The following is a 22,162-nucleotide window of genomic DNA, read 5'->3' on the forward strand; positions in this document are numbered from 1 at the left end:
GAACTCTCCACTGTAGTTGCGCGTATGCGATAGAACACTTCAGGAAGATTTCTAGTGGAGTTTTTCATATCCGGCACAATAAGGGTGTCACGTGATTTGCCTGTTTTGGCGCGTACAAGCTGCGTGATACTAAAATTTAGGTGTTCGCACTTCTTGGCATCGCACGTCTTATATAGACATCCGTAAAATCCAACGACAATTCTTAATACGCTTCGCGTCGAATGCATTACGGCCGGATCACTTCGCTCTGTAAACGGAACTTCGTCCTAGAAACTGCAGAAAGTTACAAAGTAGGAAACAAGGTATGAAACATTTGAGAATACAAATCATGCATCGCATCTATTTTGGAAAGCTGAGCATTGACAAAGACCGGTATCTGCTTCAACCTCATTTTTTTTCTAGACGAGTTGATCATCAGTGGAAGATCCGAGAGATTAAGTGTCGCACAGATGTTTATAAAACCTCGTTCTTTCCACGGACGATCAATGAGTGGAACAGGCTACCAGCCGGCGTCACTGAGTGCTGCACGGAAGGTCAATTCCGCGCATTTTGATCTGATGTGTGACGTGGCGCGCAGTTGTCTTGCGCGTGTCTTTTTCATTTCATTAGTGTTATTTTATTTCTGGAGCGTGGTTGTCTTCCTTCAGTGCATGTTTTTTCTCATCTATTAGTTGTATGATTATATTTCTGTTATTACGTGTATCTTTCGGCCAAATGAGCAGACGTTATTGTGTTCCCCCCCCCCTGCAAATGCCCTTGGGCGCTGCAGGTATCTGTAATAAATAAATAAATAAATAAATAAAAAGAACTAGCCACCGAGAGAAGTGGGAGCAGCGATTAAAGGATAACAAGCCAACTTCCTTCCAGCTGCCCACATTTTAAGTTCATTGCATGTGGAAAAAGCCACTGCTATGGCCGGGTGGTTATAAATAGACCACCAATACATTTAGGCAAGCAGTGGAGTTTATATCGTGCAGATTTTTTTTCCGAACAAAAAAAGAACAGTACGGTAACGTGTTTTGTAACGCGAATGTTACCGCGTTAACCTGCTTGTGATTAAGAAAAAAGGAGACATATCAGACTTGGTTTATTACATTGCATGATCAAACAACTAGAACACCACAGTGCCGACCTATAGCGTGTACAGCATTCACATCGTGTTCGAGAGAGGCTGGGCGGTGCGAGAGGTGCATTAACTCACGTTATATTCCCTGATTCATTTTGTCATCTACCTGTCTCTTAACGTTGCACTTAACATTTTTGTTTCCATAGTAAGCTGTACAATATCAATGAATGTAATGTTTGCAACAAGAATTAATTTACATAGGTTTTTGCACCGGCTTAAACAGAAAGCACGAGGAGTGCGAAAACTACCATCTATTAGCGGTACTTCAGTGGTTCAAGAATTACTCTCCGTGAACAAAATCCACTCATCCGCTTTGCGTTTCCAGTGGTCGCAAGATGTGCTCCAGCAACTGCTAAGCCAATGGCGCGCTTTCTTTTCAGGCCAGTAAGAAAATATACCTACATCGAACCTTCTGCAACCTCTATCTATGTAAAACTTTCGGATTGAAACCTTTTTCTAAAGCCAATAGTAATTTAATATTTTCCTAATTAGTGTGTTATCATTAACTAACGTTGCAGCACGGCAACATTACCGCGGACTAGTATACCTGACCGTCAAAAACACTTTTCTCCTCTTATCAAGGGGCTTCCAAGATATTCCCCAAGGATGACTGCCACTACCCAGATGATGACAAGCCTTTCTGTGGAATTCGTTTGTAAGCAAAGTGCGGCTTAATTACCCCTCCCTCACTGTGCGAAAGTTTGCGCTTCAAGGGCTCTCCTCCGTATCCCGAGAGTTGCTGCATGAGAGACCGCGACAATGATCACTGAGACTCTCTGTGCGTTTCAGAAAGGGATCAGTCACTGAATGTAGTTATAAGTAATGATGGCAGGCACGACAGTGGCAGAAGCCAACGAATTCCCGAGTATTGTTTACAATATGAAAAAAAAAGTTTAATAAACGAGAACAGACTGCTACAAAAACGTCCTGTTGCAGAGTAACAGTGATAAAACGACTGCACTGCAATGGCCTTTTAGATTCGCATTGCTTCATACAAATCTTGAAAATGTAGCAGCCTCGTTTTTTCGTGCTGCTACATTTTCAAGATGGATCAATACCAACTGGCCCAAACTTCGGTGCTTCTCCATACAAAAGCTGCACCCCTTTGGCTAGGCACACAAAAATTCACGGTCTATCTCGTCCTTGAGAGCAGAAGCATCAAGTTCATTGAAGAAAAGGCGTAGAGCATTCTAGAACGCTTCACAGATGGTGGTAGCCGCACTCGGGTCATGGAGCCTTCGTTATCAGCCACTTAGCGAACAACAGCGCGTTCGGCTACCTTAGCCGTTTTTGGTATGTGACGACCCGCATGGCCAGCGCTGGCCTCCGTAGAAGAGGTGACGTCAGCACGCTCTGTAGATCGTGGTCGCGGTGGTCTGCGCCGTTCCTTTCTTCGAAACCAAACTTTCTGCTAGCGGCCTTCGTGGAAATTCCCGGACCAGCACAAATGGTCGAAAGGAGAGGAAGGTGATGGCACCCAAAGAACAGCGCGATAGACCACCGCGCTGTTAAGTACGCGCTGTGGGAAGCTGCGGCGATGGCCGAAGAGTTCATGAATTAGTATAAAATCCAGTTCACAACAAGTCACGCCCAGAATGGAGGCGAGGCTGAGCACGGCACCGATAGGTAAATACACTCCAGTTTGATGTCTGTCTGGGCATGCAGTTCCCTGGTATTAACAATAATTCGGCTAGAGCGATTTTGATATGATTTATTGGAGTTTAACGTACCAAAGCGACTAAGGCTATGAGGGACACCGTAGTGAAGGGCTCCGGAAATTTCGACCACCTGGGGTTCTTTAACATGCACTGACATCGCACAGTACACGAGCCTTTAGAATATCGCCTCCATCGAAATTCAGCCGCCGTGGCCGGGATTGAACCCGCGTCTTTCGAGACAGCAGCTCAGCGCCGTGACCACTGAGCCAGCGCGAGGGGTTAAAGCGATTTTGTTGCTACAACATATTCTCGATGCTGGTCATCATGAGAGTTTTCAGTAGACTCTGCAATCCATTAAGGATGAAGATGTCCAAAGGTTCATTAACATATCATCATCATCATCATCATCATCATCATCATCATCATCGTCAGCCTGACTACGCCCACTGCAGGGCAAAGGCCTCTCCCATGTCTTTCCAATTAACCCTGTCCTTCGCCAGTTGTGGCCACCGTATTCCCGCAGATTTCTTAATTTCATCCGTCCACCTAACTTTCCGCCGTCCCATGCTACGTTTGCCTTCGCTTGGAATCCACCCCGTTACCTTTAAGGACCAGCGGTTTTCTTGACTTCGCATTACATGCCCTGCCCAAGCTCATTTCTTCCGCTTGATTTCACCTAGGATGTCACCAACCTGCGTTTGTTCTCTCACCCACTCCGCCCGCTTCCGATCTCTTAACGTTACACCTATCATTTTTCTTTCCATAGCTCGCTGTGTTGTCCTTAACTTAAGCTGAACCCTCTTTGTTAGCCTCCACGTTTCTGCCCCATAGGTGAGTACCGGTAAGATACAGCCGTTGTATACTTTTCTCTTGAGGGATATTGGTAAACTGCCATTCATGATCTGAGAAAACGTGCTATATGCACTACACCCGATTCTTATTCTTCTAGTTATTTCCCTTTCATGATCCGGATCAGCTGTCACTACCTACCCTAAATAGACACATTCTCTTGGTACTTCCATTACCTCGCCACCAACTGCGAACTGCTGTTCTCTTGCTAGACTGTTGAATATTACTTTGGTTTTCTGCATGTTAATTTTTAGCCCCACCATTCTGCTCTGCCTGTCTAACTCATTGATCATGCTTTGCAGTTCATATCATGAGTGATTTAGCAAGACAATGTCATCAGCGAATCGCAGATTGCTTAGGCATTCTCCATTAACTCTTACCCCAACTGCTCCCATTTCAGGCCTCGGAATACCTCCTGTAAACAGGCAGTGAATAGCATAGGCGAGATCGTGGTTCCCTGCCGTACACCCTTCCTTATTGGAATTTTATTGCTGAATTTATGGAGAACTACGGTAGCTGTGCAATTGTTATAAATATTTTCCAATATTTTCACGTAACACTCTTCTACACCCTGATTCTGCAATGCCTGCATGTCTGCCGAGGTTTCTACTGAGTCGAATGCTTTTTCGTAATCAATGAACGCTATATATAGAGGCTGGTAATATTCTCCGCATTTCTGTATGACCTGATTGATAGCGTGAATATGGTCTATTGTGGAATGTCTTTTACGAAAGCCTGCCTCATCATTTGGTTGATTGAAGTCTAGGGTTGTCCTGACTCCATTAGCGATTACCTTAGTAAATACCTTGTAGGCAACTGACAGTAAGATGATCGGTCTGTAATTATTCAAGTCCTTGACGTCTCCTTTCTTATGAATTAAGATAATGTTAGCGTTTTTCTAAGCTCTAGGTACGCTCGAGGTCACAAGGCATTGCGTATGCAGGATGGCTAGTTTTTCGAGCACAATCTCTCCTCCATCTCTCAACAAAGCTGCTGTTATCTTATCCTCACAAGCTGCTTTCCCCTTTTGTATTGCTCCTAAGGCTTTCTTCATTTCCTCCTTCGTTACTGGCGGGGTCTCCCATTGCTATGCTCTACTGCCTTTCTCAGTAACATTCTGATTACTATCGCTACTGTATAGATTTGTGTGAAGCTCTTCGGCTACTTCAACTATCCTATCCATATTGCTAATGACATTGCCCTCTTTGTCTCTTATGGCATACACCTGGTTTATACCTATGCCTAGTTTTTTCTTTACTGCTTTTAGGCTACCTCCGCTCTTCAGAGCATGCTCGATTTTGTGCATGTTAAACTTCCTGATGTCGGCTACCTTGCGCTTATTTATTAACTTCGACAGCTCTACTTGTTATATTCTGTTTATGTATTTGTTTTCACGAAATAATACAGCACATACAGCAGACAAGCACACAAGAGAGGATGGACGCGACGTTTGTCTGTGTATGCGCCATGATGCTTCCTGAAAACATAAGACACCTAGCTCGTCAACATGTTCGTTTTGATCAATGCAAAGGTTGTTTCTACTCAATTGCAGTGATGCCTGCACGGATGCAGTCAGTCACACTGTTTTCACTCGTTTCCCTTAGGAGCGGAAGATTATTTCGAGACGAGAGAAGACTAGAAAGAAAGCTGTCGATTGGATCCCCTATTCACCGCTGTAAAGATGTCAAGTCTAAATTCCATATCTCTTTTGTGAATACTTGGGCGAAAACGTCGCTTCACCTGTAAAAACACGGCGCCGTCTTGAGCCCACCGTCAAAAAGTACCCTTAAGAAATTCAGAGAGAGAGATTTATTTCCAAGAAGAGACATAGAGGCTGGTCGGAATAATTGTTCTCTTGTCCGCTACTGTGCGCTGGGAAAGGGAGGTGGAAAGAAGGAGGGATACGATATGAAAACATGGCAGTCGGTGAGGGGTTTTTGTTTTGTGTTTTTTTTCTTCTTTCTCTTTTTTTTTCTTTGCTGCCATTACCTGTGTCTACCCAATGTGAATATTGTGTCAATATTGTATAATGTTCTTTCGTTTTCTCTTGTACCTGCTCATTATTGTATACTTGTTATCACGCTTTGCAACTGCCTTTTGTATTAAAAGCCTTGCTGTCAAGCTGCTGCCAAGCGAAAGGGGGCTGCGGCTTAGTCAAGCTGTCTCTCAGCTTTTTCTGCGCCTCCGCTGTCTGTATCTTTACAAGGCAGAAATAAAGAATTTGAATTTGAATTTGAAGATTCCAGTGGTTTTATTATCGAGCATGGTTCAAGAAAAGTGTATAAATGATTGTTTGAAGAGACACTCATTTAATGCATTTCTTTTGGGTAAATTATCTTGCCGGTTATCTTTGTAGATCAAATATCGGTGCGTACAGTACTTGGCAAGTTTCTTCAGGTGTAGTATTTTCTTCTACCTTAAAAAGGCAAAAATTATACCTTAGTCCAGGTTTTGTTCAATGTCTTAGTGCTTGTCCCATGGTTAATGCAGACTGGGAGGAAAGAAAAGATGCTATAAAATGAACTTCTGTCTGTGTATTCGTCTGAAAAGTTAGCGCTGTTTAATTTTGAATAAAAGAAAATGCATCACCAACTAGCCCCCCAACGTGTTTTACTAAGTGATCTGTCTCCGGAATTCCTCTCGGTTCGTGTCTTCTTTGAAAAGTCGGGCGCGTCCCTTGTTAAACAAGTATTTATTGGTTGGGTCCTTGCCTTTTGTTTCTTCTGTCTGTCAGACATTCACTGAATGAAAGCGAGAGAGCGTGAAATTAACCCCTGTGTGATCCTTCGCTCTAAAGATGGTTCACTTGACCTGCGAAGAGGACGTCTCCGGTGCGCCTGTTACGGATGAAGAACAGGAACGGGTGGTTCACGACGAACGGAACGCCCCTGGCGGCGCTTAATTCCACGAAGACGACGGCGGTGCTGCCAGCTGCTTCGCTGCCTTCTTCGTTCACCTCGACCACGGCCTTGTGCACAACGTCGTCGATGACCAGGTCCCGGGCGCCGGTGATTCCCGAAAAGTCGGCGTGCCTCCCGTCGAAGGCCTTCGAGGCTCCTAGCTCCGACAGTGGTCCCTTCAGCTTATATTCGCCTTCGAGCTTGAACCTGGACGGAAAAAGAACGCCACGAATACCCGAATGCTTGGTTTGAGAGCGGAATCGATCCCTGTCCTCTGTATGGTCTCATGAGCAACGGCCGTATTGCGCTGCTCCCAATATTGACTCTACAAGGGCTGGAACTTTACTCCTCTCCCAGGCATGCGGATTTACAGCTCATTTTGAAATTTTGGGAAGACTGAATCAGTGTAGTATGGGTATGCCAGGTTAGCACCATGCGTCTGCGGTATAACTACTTCAGTTGACTGTGCCACCTTTTCCGCACAACGCAGTTATGTATTCCTTATAACAAGACATAATCTTACAGTTGAACTGTTGTGCGATGATGCTTTGAGTGTGGAATGTGAAAATTTTGCACGTTGCGTTACAAACGCTGCAACGAAATCAATACCCGATTGTATACTTCTGAACTGCGTTCAGCTTGCATATCAGGGAGGTATTGATATTGTGCTGTTTGTATTAAATGCATTTTGTTCAAATGGCAGCAAACAGTTAACGCGGCAGACAATTTTATTGTAAAAGGAATAAATATTTTGTGATAATGAGTAAACCTCAACAACCGAGCTTCGAAACTGGGTATTGGCAACGAAAACAAGCGTAGAAAGTTTTTAGTCAAGTTACAGGACTTAAATAAGGTGCATTATGTCTCGTAATCTTTCAGTACAATTTGCCAATAATATCAACTGGTACGACAGGAACACAGGCGTATGTCCTATCGGTCTGTTCTTGTCGAAAATCAGCATTCTTGAACGACTGTTGTATGAGTAATTGCTTACTAAGAAATGACGTCAACAGCACGCAACATGTCGATGAACAAATGTGGCCGTAACAGTTGTCGCACCGTCACTTATAGTGACGTGGATATTCTGTGCACCACACTATGCCATGTACAGGGTGTTTCAGGGAAGGCTTCGAGTATTTTTCAAAAATAGATTTTAAAAATAGCCGCGCTTTGTTTCTGCTTCTGTATTTATGATCGGAATTTTCTTCAAAAGGCACTCCGTTGCTTACATTTTTCATAACCCCTTCCGCATAAGTTTTCTGGTGAGTCCCGACGTCCTCCAGACTAAACTTATCTAACACTTCTGAGCATCAAAAAGTGAACAGTAACAATCTTAATATTTTCTTTACAAGATCGACCAACCCGCCGCCTCTCAACGCTCAACGTAGAGTACTATTTTTTTAAACTTCAAATCCCTCCTAAAACATGCCTGAGAGCGTTGCGGCGAGATATGAGTTGTTTAAGGCATAAGAAGCGCTCCTGGTTGCACACCCAAGCGGCGTGGGTTCGAAACTATTGAACGTTACATTTTTTCTGCATATTAATTTTAGACCAACCGTTCTGCTTTGCCCGTCTAATCACTGATCATGCTTTGCAATCCATCCCCTGAGTCACTTAGCAATGCAATTTCATCAGCGAATCGCAGATTACTCAGGTATTCTCGATTACGTATTATCCCAACTGTTCCCATTTCAGGCCTATGAATACTTCTTGTAAACAGGTGGTGATTAGCGCTGGCGAGGTTGCTTCTCCTTGAATGAACCCTCTTCACTGGAATTTTACTGCTGTCTTTATGGAGTACTATGGTGGCTATGCAGCCGTTATAAATTTCCTTCACTGTTTGTCATTAGTCTCTTCGGCACCCTGATTCCGTAAAGCCTGCGTGAGGTTTCGACTCAGTGAAAAGCCTTATCGTAACCTGTGTGTGTGTGGAATGAGGGAGAGGGTTACGGTTACATTCTGGGCATTTCTCATAGCGACTCAGGCTATGGAGGACGCCGTAGTGAAGGGTTCCGGAAATTTCGACCACCTGGTGTTCTTTAACGTGCACTGGCAAGGCACAGTACAAGTGCCTCTAGAATTTCGCCTCCATGGAAATACGACCGTAGCGGCCGGGATCGAACCCGCGTCTTTCGGGTCAGCAGCAGAGTGCCATAACCAGGTCAGCCTACATTTCTGTGTCACGTGATTGATACTGTGAATATGTTCTTTACGAAAGCCTGCCTGTTCATTTGGTTTATTAAAGCCCAATCTTGTCCGAACTCTATTAGCGACTACCTGAGAAAATACCTTGTAGGCAACGGAGAGTAAGCTGATCGGTCTGTAATTTCTCAAGTCCTTGTTGTCTTCTTTATTATGGATTAAGATGACGCTAGCGTTCTTCCAAGATGCCAGTACACTAGAGGTCACAAGGCATTGGTTATACAGGGTGACTAGCTTTTCCGGCACAATTTCGCCACCATCCTTCTACGGGTCTTCTTTTACCTGATCCTCCCCAGCCGCTTTCTCCTTTTGCTTTGCCTCTAAGTCTTTCTTTACTTCCTCTTTTGTTACTGGGGCATGACCATTCGATGCTCTCTTATGAATGTCCTGACTACATTGGGTACTGTATACCTATGTTTGTACAGAACTCTTCGGCTACTTTAAATATCTTATCCATATTGATAATGACCATACCCTCCTTGTCTCTTAGCGCAAACGTATTATTTTTGTCTATGCTTAGTTTCCTCTTTACCGCTTATGGCTTGCTCCGTTCTCGAGAGCATGCGCGATTCTCTCCATGTTATAGTTCCTGATATTGATCTCCTGAGCGCTTATTCTTTTAGCTTTGATAGCTCGGCCAGTTCTATTCTTTTGTGGGGTTAGAGGCTTTCATGCTTTGGCGTTGCCTAATCAGATCTTTGATCTGCTGTGAGAGCTTGCCGGTATCAAGCCTAAACACCCTAGCGCCTACTTCTACTGCGCACTCTGTATGATAGCTGGGAGATTATCGTTGACTGCATGAACATTGAGGTCATCTTCCTTGGTTAAAGCCAAATATCTGTTCAGCAGCGAGAACCTGAGTTCTACTTTTTCTCTTGCCGCCAAATCTCTGATGGGCTTCTACCTCGCTGGCTTCGTCTATTCCGTTATCCATCTTAAACTTCCGTAAAGCAATCACAAAATGAACAAGGCAGGGAAAAACCTCAGGTTGCTTGAGCCAACGTTTCGACAAGGGGACTTGTCTTCGTCTGGACCTTAAAGCAAGACATGATGCTGATGGTGATTCTGGCATTCTGAACTACAAAACTGCATGCCGTTAAAGAAACTGTTAAAGGGAGTCCCGACAAAGATGAGATGTGCCTAGGATGCTAAATGACGCAGCGTCACAAATATCCTCCAGGAAATTTTTTTTTGATGCGCTTTGTGGAAGCTGAGTTATTTGTAGTCAAAATTTCAATTTCCGCGTCTTCGCGCCTTTCCCTCTCCTCTCGACACTTTTTGCACGCTGAAATGTCGGTCCGCCGGCTCCCCTCTCTCGGGTCTCCGCCGACCACCGAAGCGCGTGAGAATTCCCCGCGGGGGGCGGAGCCAACGCCTCTTAAACTGGTTTGGCGTCGACGGCGCTGGCGCGGCGAACCAATGATGACATTCCGCTGCTGACGTAAAGAGAGCTACGTGACGTGCGGATACGGCCGAAAACTGGGCACCGCTGGTCGCCGCGAGGTGCGGAAGCGGGAGTTCTTAAAATTATATTGTAAATTATCGGCTCGCTTTCGAGGTCTTGCCAGCGGCATGAATACTCAGTGGGCTGTACAGTGGTGAGCAGCCTTGTCTAGAGCGCTTGAGCAGTGCGCACTTGGTAACAAAAACCGAAATTAGAGAGCAGCCCCTCATTACAGGGCAAAGTTCTCGTGCCTGCTTTGTTTACGAGGCTATCTGGCGCTACTTCCGTGCAAGCGTTGCAGCTGGACCCTAGAGGCTGCCACAAAATCTGGATTTGTTTGCAAGGAAGTGCACCGCCCGAGCGCTCTAGACAAGGCTGCTCACCACTGTACTCTGCATAATGCAAGCATTTTATAGCCAACCTCCATCATTCTTTTCAGGGACCCTTTAAGGCTACTTGAATTCATCGGAGGTGACATCTGAAATAGGTTGTCAATGCAAATAAAGGTTATCAGGAATTTTCAACTATCTCGTAAATTTTATTTCTTCAAGCTGGGCGCACTTCAGATGTCGTATGGTCTGCTTACGTTTGCTAAAACGGTTCACTTCTGCCGTTGCACTAAAGCCTCATTTATGCAAGACCGGATATTAGCCCTTTTAGCTATCGTACCAAGTGTACAAGTGTTGTTCACGTGGAACAACCAAGCTTCATTTTGCTTTGCACTACCTCGACCACTAAGTGTTGAAACCCGGCACTGAAGAGAAACAGAAATATGCATAGCTGAAACAGCTAGAACGAAAAGGTTAACAGTGTGTTTTAACTTGGTTAAAGCTATTACAGTGCTTGGCTTTACTTGTGTTTGGAAATGACCGGTTCCAATCTTGGAGGTCATCATCGTGTTGGGCATGGTCAGTTATGGCTTGACATCGGTTTTGGTCTAAATCGGCTGTGGTCAAATTTCTGGGATGGCCCGGGCCAAATTTCGGAAATGGCCAGGGCCGAAAATGGAGGTCGCCATCGTGTACTACACAGGCAATTATAGATGGACGTCGATTTTTGTCGCAATCGGGCAAGGACAAATTTCGTGGGTAGGTAGACCAAATTTTGGCTATGGTCCCATCGTGTTGGGCGCTGTTAATTATAGCTGGGCATCGATTTTGATCGAAATCGACCAAGGTGAAATTTCGGGGGTGGCCTGGGCGAAATTTGTAAGTCACCGTCTGGTTGGGCGCGGTCTAATTCCGGAGTAAATTTGGAGGTATCTGTGTTTTATGCTGTTTTTAAGCTTAACTTCACTGTTGCTAGGTGCCGGCACAAGATCAGACGGGCGGTTTTGTTGAGTGTACGAGTGTTTTCGCGCTATAGGTACTCACTTGGGCAGCGCCACGTCAACGGGCCTGTTACGCAGCTTCGACAGGAGGCCCTGGAAGACTGGCCATGTAAGACTTTGCCGGAGGGTGTCAGCACCTGTTCTCTCGCGGGGTAGCAATATGGTCATGCTGTAATCGAGTCCAGCATATGGCAGGTCGATGACATCCGCGTTCGTCTCATCGTCTCGGGCGTATCTCGCGCGAAGGTCTGCGTGCATCATGTCAACCTGTACACTGTGTGCTCCTGCATTGAAGAACGGTGCCTTCGTTGTCGCTGCCACCTCGAAGGGCACGCTCCACAGTCCCTTGAAGTAGATAGCGTTGAGAAGGACCAGCTTAGTGTCTGGTGGGAGAGGTTCCTTGAGCAACTTATCAATTTTGCCTTCCGTCTTGTTCTTCACCCAATCATTGATAGAATTCAAGAACTCTTCATTGCTTAAGCCAGCAGAGCTGATTTCGGCATCAAATGACTGTCTCAGTATGTCCAGATAATCTCTTTGCACAGAGTATTCATTTTTAACGACTGCTGCGTTGGCAACCCGGATGGTAGAGTTCGAAGGTGCGCGCAGAAGTTGCGTGTGTTGCGCGTGGGCGCTGGCTACGTGGTCGGACGTGATGCCCGCGGATGTGTAACCCAGAGTCTCGTGCAGATCCTGCTGTGTCTCGCCTCTGGCGCCAACGTAGGCCATTGCCATTGCTGTCGACACGCTATACGGCGAGAAGAAGAGATTCTCATCGGACGAGACCGGGATCTTGTGAAGGAGCCGAATGCCGAACTGGTTGTTGGCGTCGGTCACTTTTTGCTCCTCTTGGGCGACGCACAGGACCAAGAGCCATGCGAGACAGATGGCGGACCTCATGGTTGGTTACTGCAGGAAATATAAAAACAACGCGAACGCAAAAGATTTAAGCATTGCTGTTTTTAATTCAGGTTTCATATTGTATGTGCAGGAGGAAAGTACCGCTGTTATGTGTTTAATTTGTCTTCATTGCTTAGCAGCACAAGGTTAACCACTTAGGGTTTTTTGCTGTCGCTAACAACCGCATGTAAGCAATTAATGTTTAAAAATTTGGCCGCTTAACAAAAGAACGAGACTGTTAATGACGCACCAGTGGGTTTTGTATCTGTCATAGTTGGCGCAAATATCTGCCGGTGATGTGCCATGCCCGCAAGCTTAGCCTTTTTGCCACAAGTAACAGAGTAACAGGTTTTTACTTCGCAACCGCATAACGGAGCAATTACGGCACCCCTAAAAACCGGAAGGTGTCAGAACGTGAGGAAAATAGCTAACCTCACTTTACACAGAATAAAAGCTTAATGTCTGCCGTAAGTGATTCGCTACGCGGCTAAGAAGCGAACCACCTGTGCCCGGTTACTCTTGGCAAAGACTGTACATTACTTGACCACTATATGCCGAGTAGGCACGAGGCGTGAAGTCGCGGTAAAGTACCATGTGCCTTGGTGCATGTAACTGAACCTTATTCATTTCATGGAGACATTTTAGTAAGCGTATTTAACGCAGAAAACAATGAATTCACTTTTGATTCCAACGAAAATAAATATTTTCTCCCCTAAGTACTACACTTGGGCCTCCACAAAGATAAGCGGTTAGTTTTGCAGTGCGAAATACAGACTGTTAGATTTTACAGGTGCGTGGAAAATTTTTTTCAATGTGTCAAAATTGATGAAAATGGCAACAACGAAATGTCAACCCTTTCCAAGCAAACACCTGAAGGATTTCCGAATCGATTTATGTATTGAAGACGCATATTACGCTTGAATTCGTGAGAAAAAAAAAACGATGTTTTTACCAGTCACAAAATCTGTCTGCATAAAAATGGTGGACGACACGCTGCTCTGCTGAGTGTTGCGCGAAATATTATTTACAGCGTTTGCTATATTGCATAAAAAAAACATCTAATCTGAGACAAGAGGGATGGTGAATTCAACTGATGCGAAATGACCACTTCTAGGTGCAGCAAATTGTAGCGCCAACAAGTGAAAAGCTAGCGCTAACATATCGGAACCGCCTTCTATACGAGTGTGCTACCCGTAAGTTAGGACAGCACTTCGTTGTCCAGCATGTTTTCTGTCGAACGCCGGGCTATCGCGATTGTCGAAGTTACGAGGTCGAGCCAATCGCGAACAGTTCTTAGGTCTTTCAGTGTTCAGCCGGGGATTCTACTTACGTCAACTTCAGCTTGTTGTTCATCGCCAACAAAACAGCGGGACAGCGTGTAAGTACTCGGTAAATCATCTCATAGGTCAGAGCCAGTCATAGGGATTTCGATGGAGCCAGCGAAATCGATTGCCATCGTCAGAAGCCGATATAATGGTGCGTCCAATGTCACAGGTATGCACACAGGCACGACCACCTAAACAGGCACGGGGCGCAGGCCGGCGTGCCGTGATTACAGTAAACTAACGACGCAGTACCACGACCAAATAAAATAAAATCAGCTGCTCATGGAGAAAGGAGTCAGCGCACAGGATGCTTCCGGCGAACTATGTTCGCTCGCTGAGAAGGAACTTGCAAGTATCTGCTAACGTGTTGAAGCCCAGAGGCAACGTCTTGCGAAGCACACATGGCACTTGCAGTGCGAGAAAAAAATTACGGCGGCCGTCGTCGCATGCGTGAGCATTCCGTCACATTCACCTTGCCATTGGCCTTGCAGAGGTGGCTCTGACTGAATGCTATATTCGACATAGACATGCGCCGCAGTCTGGTAACACGATATGAGAACATCCTAGCCCTACTCTCGACAGTACACTATTTCGCAAGTATGGGTACAAATTTCATATATATATTTTTTAGCAAGGTTAATGCCTAGTGCGCGGCCTTAAACGGTACGCACCTGAAGACGTCCAACTCTTCAGAGACTCCGAGAAAGATGGCAGCGCACGCAGTGACCGTGATGCTTGCGTTACGCCTTGCAGCGCCAGCAGAGTAGTGGTTGCAAACAGCGCGCTAGAGGGGCTTTATGCTCAACTGAAAAGGCCAGAAATAGGCCACATAGGATGGAAGGTCTGTAGAGATGACGACCTCCAACGTCTTGTATCTCCGCGCCACTGTAACCGAAGAAGGCGGCTGTGCAGAAGGGCCCAAGATTATATTCATGGGTTTTTTCTTTAACTCGCCCTCGTGGAGCAATACTATCTTGTTTGTCCAGTTTTAAGGCGTGAGAAAGTATATCGCCAGGCATACAGACTCCGCTTGCTTCGAGTACGTGTTTAGGTTAGGTTTGTTTCAGTTTGGTTTGGTTAGATTATGAGTAAAGGAAAGGCTGGTAACCGCGAGAGAAAGGACGTCAGTGACGTGGAGAGAAAAGGTTATGCATCTAAAACGGCCGCCAAAAGAATCCCTGCATGGAAAGTGAGTTCATGTTTGAAATGCTTGACAGCTCCCGTCGCCATGAGCTTAGCGGCCTTTGGGGATTTCAAGCGTGGTTGACCATGACTTCCTCGGGCATCGGTTTCTGTCTGCGGATGGTGGTTTGTGACGCACGTGGTGTATTGAGGCCGTGGGTGTGCGTGACCCACCTGCCCTCGGGGTCATGGGGCTGCAACTTAATTACGGCACACCGATTTCAGGAGCTCCTTGGGGAGCGCTGGTGCTTAGCACATGTGAGTTAAGTTTAAGTGGTGGCGTTACTGCATGCAACACATAACACTGTAGCGAGTATACTGGATATAACGCTCCAGAAAGCCTCTCATATCCGGCACATATAGGAAGCCAAATTTCTTTAGTGCGTCTATTTTAACGCCTTATAAGTTGCGTCACCCGCCATTCTAGAAATTCATTCTGTTTGTTGTTGTTGTTGTTGTAGCCTTTGACAGAATGGCACATACCCACACTGGGGGATTGGCCAAGAAGTTTGGCCCCGAGTATAAACCGGGATGCAGGTTCTTCTTTCTCCTTGCATCATAACTTTTACAGCCAGAGTCCCCTGGCATGTTTTTTTACTGCTAGTAAAGACAGAGGCAGCCATAAAGACAGAAAGACAACATAGAGACAAAAACACCCGCTGCGAGTAGCGTGCACCAGTGTCGAATACGGGATTACAGCAACGTTCCTGCTAGCTGTCCACATTATAGAGGCATTTCATATGGAAACAGATTGCGAGCTTCGGGTGGTAGTGATGAAGAAAGTTAAATAATGTTTCCTAAACAGTGGACTAGTGTTGCACAGTGCAATTTTTATTTTTTGAGCACAAAAAAAAACGAAAAATTTTCTTGCAAGTTTTACTGTACGCTAATTTATTCTGTCTTTTATAGAGGAAATGAACTGAGTCCCATTTTTCTCAGCCCTGTAAATAGCGTGCGTCATGCCTTCTTGTCTAAAGAAAGTTATGGAACGGAATGCGCATTTGCTATGCAGTTCAGCTAAAAACCCTGCTAACCGCTGAAAATGTTCTGAACGTTCGGGTGCAATGTTAGTATATCCTGATGCACTGCAGATTCCACTTATGTCAAGGGGATATTATCTGTGGTTGAAATGTCAGCCGAAATCGTTGCACTTGAGACTTTGTTAGGCTTTCTCGTCGTGTCGCGTTTCTGCTATATTTTCTGGAATTGCACATTGCGAAAGCTGTTTTGAGAGCTTTTCTTGTGCCCAGCGTTTCAGTTTATGCAGGTGAAACTTGATATTCCTGGGTAGTGATTGTCCGTGACCTCCTGACATGTGAAGCAAGGAGGAGGGCAAGCGATAGGCAGGCTACAGTTGCCTTTATGCGGCCTTCATTGCCTCCGAGTTTCTCAGTCTCCTATTTCCTCAGGCAGCATCCTTACCAAAGCCTTCTCAGTGCATGGTACCAAGCCTGTTTCCATTGGTCGCTGCGACTTCCCTTCACGGCATGATCGCATATACAGGCGGCTGGCGAACGGCTGTTGAAGGGGCATGATGCGCTGAGATCCAATCTTGTTCATTCTAGGACGGCTGAGTTGCTCTTATAGCCTCCTGATTCCAGATCGCCCGCACCTTTGAAGGCAAGCTGCCATTATTTTGTGAAACGGTAACCGTTTTTGTCGAGTGCTTCTGCGAAAGTATCCACGGAACCGAAATTTTACTCGGTACGGGTTTTATCAGAGTTCAGTGCACTTGTTGAATCTTCTGAATTTAACCGTGTTACTACGTGTTCGATTCTGAAGCGCACGATTATATCTCGTGTGCATTGGACCCTCGGAACCTACGGCCCAAAGTGTGTGAACATGGGCATAAATTTGCACCTCAATCCTCAATAGCTTGTTCTTATGGACATCTAAGACGCGTGACAATTGGCAATGCATTCAAAGGGAAAAAAAGGCAGTGCTTGTAATTTGTTCAGCACCTTGAACGTTCTTGTGCGACGTACCAACCCCGAGCAAGACTTCTCATCTTATCATCTTGCCTTTTCTTCTGCTCCGAACTAACCTGAGCTTACCCGAGTTGCGCGACGCTCCTCCGAACTTACCCGAGATTGCTCCCATTGGATGCAGCTTGTACGATGCTCATCCGAACAAACCCGAGCTTACTCGAGCTGCCCGAGCTTACGCGAGTTACTCGGGTAAGCTCGGGGCCTCATTGGTTCCTGTAAGCTTTCACCAATTAACTGGGCAATACGAGGGGAATAGTGGTGTGGTCAGTCGGAAAATTTTTGCTCGTTTCCCTTAACCGCATCGCTTAACCGCTGCACCACCGCGCCAGAACCAGAAGTGGTACGAGGACTCCAAGCTGTCTATGAAAGGGAAGTAGAAAATGCTCAATTCCGTATATATGGGCATTAAATTATTTCACGCTATCGCGTCATACCCATAAGACGATGCTTAAGTGTTCCCTCAATTTTTTTTTTTTTTTTTTTTTTCAGAAAACTTCAATGTTTCAGAATGATTTGTCTTCATGTTTGGCTTCGTGTTCGGCCTCATCTAAGGCATCAGTTCTTTTCTGGTTTCTCGATGTTTTGCACCTTAGTTGGTCGAGAATGGGAGCTAAAAGTATTTCATACTTGATAGTCCTGGACAAAGAAACGATAAAGGGGTTTTTGTAGACACCATATAAATTTTGTAGAGCAGGTGAGGTGCAGTCGCCAGAGCCAAAGAATGGAATACAGAGTAGATCTACTTGATCGCTTCTTCCGCACCACCCTTTCCTTTCACCTGCTTAGGAAGAACGAGTGCCAATTGTTGTCTCATCCGCAGCCTTGGCTAGGACCTTACGACGATCTTTGCCATTTCCTGGGCGAACAGTCTCTGCCTTGCCCTAAGAAACTTTCCGATCTAATCTCTTCATCCAACTGTCTGTTGCCATATCTTTTCATATGTATCCAGTCGGGCGTTGTAACAAACCATACCTGTATTGAATGTGTCGCGGTTTTATCAATACACCTAGTATACCTATAACTTAATATCTGAACATGAGTTCTTGCTTTAATTCTAGAGCGTCGATTTTCACACGTGGTTCTGTTTAGATATGACAGATTGAGTAACAGGTGCGGAGGATGTGCGATAATGGCGAACCATGCGCTTTATTGACTCATCCAGCAATGTGCATTATTCGGGCATTGGTGCAGAGAAAACAAGGCAGTGATTCTCCTGAAAGTAAAATATTCACAAAACTTGTTGAATAGCACATTTCTTCACGAACGACCGCCATGACTAGCTCTGTTGGCCGACTTTTCCGTTATAAAACATACAATACTTCTGTTCCATGAAATGGATTTTGAGCTCTCTTTCGAAAATACGCCACCCAGCCATGGACTGTTTTCTGAATGCCCTATTTCTAGTTCCAGTGATATATAAAAACCATGCAGAATAACATGCCTACGTTTGTGCCCATTTTTAAAGCGGACGCAATGCGATCAAATGAGCTTTTTGTTTTCAGTCCATTTCGCTCAGGCACCGGGCCTGTTTCTGGTTTTCGCCTGCTAAGGGTGGCAGAGTACAAAATTAAGCGTGGCGGTATCCGTTATAGCTAAAAGTGGTTCACTTGACCCGCGAAGAGGACGTCTCCGGTGCGCCTGTTACGGATGAAGAACAAGAACGGGTGGTCCACAACGAACGGCACTCCCACAACCGCGCTCTTCGTGTAGATGATACCGGTGGCGGCCGCTGCCTCGCTGCCTTCCTCGTTGACCTCAACCACAGCCTTGTGCACAACTTCGTCGATGACCAGGTCCCGGGCGCCGGTGATTCCCCAAAAGTCGGCGTGACTCCCGTCGAAGGCCTTGGAGGCTCCGAGCTCCGACAGTGGTCCCTTCAGCTTATATTCACCTTCGAGCTTGAACCTGGACGAAAAAAAAAAATAGGATCCTTAAGCTAGGCCTGTAGAATAGAGGCGATAACGCCTTCTCCTCCTTTTTCTCTATTATTTTTGCTTTCTCATTTTTACTCATACAGATACGCACAATTTCTTTCACTACAAGGAAGCACAGTAAGACCGCGTGTTTCATGAAATAAATAGGAAATAAAAATGAAGCGTCCAGGAAGTGCTGTCTGGCACTGTAGCCTTTTCCTTCTCTCACACTGTGGGATCCTTTACTAAATGGCACTGCAGCTGTGTTTCCATTGAAGAAACAGCTTCGGATGATTTAGTTGGACATGAATGTGTGTTTTTTTGAAGAACAGAGCTGGAATTTCGTGAGCATGGAAGTGTGCGGCGTGCGTGAATTCTTCAAGCTTTTGAGCCGTTCGTGTTATTTTCGTGAAATAGGAGGTTCCAAATATACACACACACTTTCAGATTTTTCTCGATAACAGAAGCAAACGCAGCAATACCGTGGTCTGAGCTAGTTGGTACATCTTCACAACTTCACCAGCGCTGCGACGAGGAACAAAGACAGAGAAGGTTCGAAGGACAGGGACAAGCGTTTGCCCCTGTCCTTCCTTCTCTATCTTTGTTCCTCGTCGCAGCGCTGGTGAAGTTCAGAAGCAAACGCGTGTCTTAAAAAGGTAAACACATTCAATTGCCATTTAGCGCTCGTGTGTCTCGATTATTAACGCTCTGTTCTCTCAGAAAGAATAAAGAAATGTTCGGGTTGCTGGAGCAACAATGTCCATCCTAAGTCATTTCATGAGCAACAGCCGTTTTTTCTTGCTCCTAAGGGGATGAAAACATGCGGCCACTTCAACGCATTGCAAAGCTGATGGCGTTTCAGTCGATTTTGGTAATGATAGTTTTTCGTTATGATAATGATAATAATGTGAATGATGATAATGACAAGAGCCATTCGTCTTTAAACTAGCGTTTCAAGATCGCGTCATAAAGCGCAATTCATAGGCACCGCTGCTGTGGCGATAAAAGAAGAAAGAAATTCCCGAGGTGCGGTCACAAAAAGGCCACTCACTTGGGCAGCGCCACTTCGACGACCGTATTGCTCAGCTTGGACAGCAGTCGCTGGAAGACTGGCCACGTTAGACTCTGCCTGAGGGCTTCGGCACCGGTCCTCTGCCTGGGCAGCACAATCGTCATGCTGTAGTCGAGCCCGGCGTAAGGAATGTCGACCACGTCACTGTTCGTCTCGTCGTCTTCAGCGTAACCCGCCTCGAAATCCGCATGCATCGTGTCCACTTCTACTCTGTGTGCTCCCGCATTGAAGAACGGCGCCTTTGACGTTGCTTCCGGCTCAAAGGGCGTGCTCCACAGGCCTTTGAAGTAGATAGCGTTGAGAAGAACCAGCTTAGTGTGTGGTGGCAAGGGTTCGTTGAGCAACTTGTCAATTTTTCCTTCCGTCTTGTTCTTCACCCAATCGTTGATGCTGTTCAGGGAGTGTTCATCGGTTAAACTAACTCCGTTTACTTCGGCCCCGAAAGACTGGTTCAGTAGATCCAGGTACTCTCTGCGCACATACTGGTCATTCTGAACGACCGCTGCATTGGCGACCCGGATAGTAGAGTTTGATGGTGCACGCAGTAGGTGCGTGTGTTGGGCGTGAGCACTGGGCACGTGGTCCGACGTGAGGCCCGCAGACGTGTAACCCATAGTCTCGTGCAGATCCTGCTGCGTCTCGCCTCTGGAGCCAACGTATGCCATGGCCATTGCTGTGGACACACTGTACGGTGAAAAGAAGAGGTTCACCTCGGACGAGGCCGGGATCTTGTGAAGGAGCCGAAAGGCGAACTGGTTGTTGGCATCGGTCACTTTGTGCTCTTCTTGGGCAACGCAAAGGGCCAAGAGCCACGCCAGGAAGATGGCAGGTTTCATGGTTTTCCACTGCAGCAGGGATGGGAATGACCAGTTAATATCTTGCCCAACTTTTACTCTTACTTCGGTTTTCATGAAAAAATACAAGAACTGTGACCAAATCTCAGGATTATTAAACTCCGGATTATTTAAAATTTTATTGCCCTTCAATGATCCAATTTCTGGAGGAATTAAGGCCACTATACGCTGCAGTTTTTTATTAAAACGGCTACTGTTAACTGTAATTCGTGCTGAAGCATCAATGTTGGCTGCCATACACTACCTAGGCAGGCACCATGAGGGGAAAGCAGAGTAAATGAATAAATTCTGATAAATTAATCTCATTTTCCTTGTAGTGATGAATTCGTAATTTTAACACTGTTATACACTGCAATGCTCAGGTATCTCCGCATAGGGTTCATTCAAGATCATTCACAGGAGCCATGCGTTTACGCCTGTTAATATAAGCTGGCTTATTCAATTACCCGGATAAAGGTTATTCATTTTCCTTGAGACTTGTTTTTAAGCGGCGCGATTTTCTCTACCTAGTGGTCTTACTACGTTGCATCTCCTGAGCGTTCTTATACACTAGCATTGTGTCAGCTACTGGCAGTACTTAATAGAAATTGCTTTAGTGCCAGTGGTAAAGAAACGGCTGACAATACAAGAAGGTTGACTTCAGATTGCGCTCTCTTTCCCAAAGGCTTGACACAAAAGGCGGGTACAGTTCCGGGTAGCATGCCATAGTTTGAAGTCTTAAAGAACGTTTGAAGTAGACGTCATTGCTCAGCCCAGTTGTTCTCGCACGGCCGGCTGTCACGACCACCAGTACGAGGAATGCGAACCATCTGCGAATTCTCTCGACGCGCTACACATGCTTTTATACCTTTACCGGTCGACCGAAACCGACAGCTGAAGCTTCCTCCCCAATGTCAACAAACTGCAACACAATGTTTGGATAACGCAGTGCCTGTGTAAATGTTTCTTCTTTTTTGATTTAAGTAATCTAAGCTAAAGCACGGTGCTTCGCAGACATACAAACCTGAAGACGGCCACCACTGCTGACAAGTAGAGGGCGATGGAAGCGGGGACAGCGAGCCTGTAGACCGGCTTTTCCGTATAGAACTGCACGCCTTGTAGAACTAGAAGATTAGTCGCCGCACACAGCTCGGGAGGAGGGCTTTATGCTGTTCGGAAGGGCCGGTACTGGGTCAGCGAGGATGGAAGGTCCGTGGAAAGCATTCGGCCTCCATCCGACTCGTCTATCTCTTCGCCCCGCTGAAACCTAAGACGCAGGCTGCAAGGAAGAGCGCCTTCGTATCTATCTGCGCCTTGTTTAACTCGCCCTCGCTGTTCATGGTCTAGATTTCTTCTTAAGCGCCGAGAAACGAGATTGCCAGCCATGCTGCTTAACTTCTCTGTGGTGCTTCGAAAGCTTACAATTTGAAAGCAGGGCAA

General features: G+C 45.9%; 2 protein-coding genes across 2 annotated transcripts; both read right to left on the bottom strand.

The window, feature by feature from the left end:
- Positions 1–5,865: 5,865 nt before the first annotated feature.
- LOC149372488 (iripin-1-like) lies at positions 5,866–14,590 on the bottom strand. Its single transcript, XM_089566983.1, has 3 exons — positions 14,406–14,590; positions 11,553–12,418; positions 5,866–6,740 (listed from the first exon to the last, which is right to left on the bottom strand). Exons 2-3 carry the CDS (start codon positions 12,407–12,409, stop codon positions 6,425–6,427), a joined length of 1,173 nt encoding a protein of 390 aa, XP_089423109.1. The 5' UTR covers positions 12,410–12,418; positions 14,406–14,590; the 3' UTR covers positions 5,866–6,424.
- Positions 14,591–18,015: 3,425 nt separating this feature from the next.
- LOC149372489 (iripin-1-like) lies at positions 18,016–21,939 on the bottom strand. The gene is made up of 3 exons (XM_089566984.1): positions 21,747–21,939; positions 19,869–20,734; positions 18,016–18,809 (listed from the first exon to the last, which is right to left on the bottom strand). The coding sequence occupies exons 2-3, from the start codon at positions 20,723–20,725 to the stop codon at positions 18,497–18,499; spliced, it is 1,170 nt and encodes a 389-aa protein (XP_089423110.1). The 5' UTR covers positions 20,726–20,734; positions 21,747–21,939; the 3' UTR covers positions 18,016–18,496.
- Between the last annotated feature and the right edge of the window lie 223 nt (positions 21,940–22,162).

Source organism: Amblyomma mixtum, chromosome 1, assembly GCF_055824585.1.
Source record: "Amblyomma mixtum isolate Tamu chromosome 1, ASM5582458v1, whole genome shotgun sequence".
Classification (NCBI taxonomy): domain Eukaryota; kingdom Metazoa; phylum Arthropoda; class Arachnida; order Ixodida; family Ixodidae; genus Amblyomma; species Amblyomma mixtum.

Excerpts from the sequence above, each read along its gene's own strand:
- LOC149372488 (XM_089566983.1), bottom strand. The coding sequence starts at position 12,409 with ATGAGGTCCGCCATCTGTCTCGCATGGCTCTTGGTCCTGTGCGTCGCC. Across the intron at positions 6,741-11,552 it reads GTTGACGTGGCGCTGCCCAA|GTTCAAGCTCGAAGGCGAAT; the intron begins GTGAGTACCTAT and ends TTTTCCGTCCAG.
- LOC149372489 (XM_089566984.1), bottom strand. The coding sequence starts at position 20,725 with ATGAAACCTGCCATCTTCCTGGCGTGGCTCTTGGCCCTTTGCGTTGCC. Across the intron at positions 18,810-19,868 it reads GTCGAAGTGGCGCTGCCCAA|GTTCAAGCTCGAAGGTGAAT; the intron begins GTGAGTGGCCTT and ends TTTTTCGTCCAG.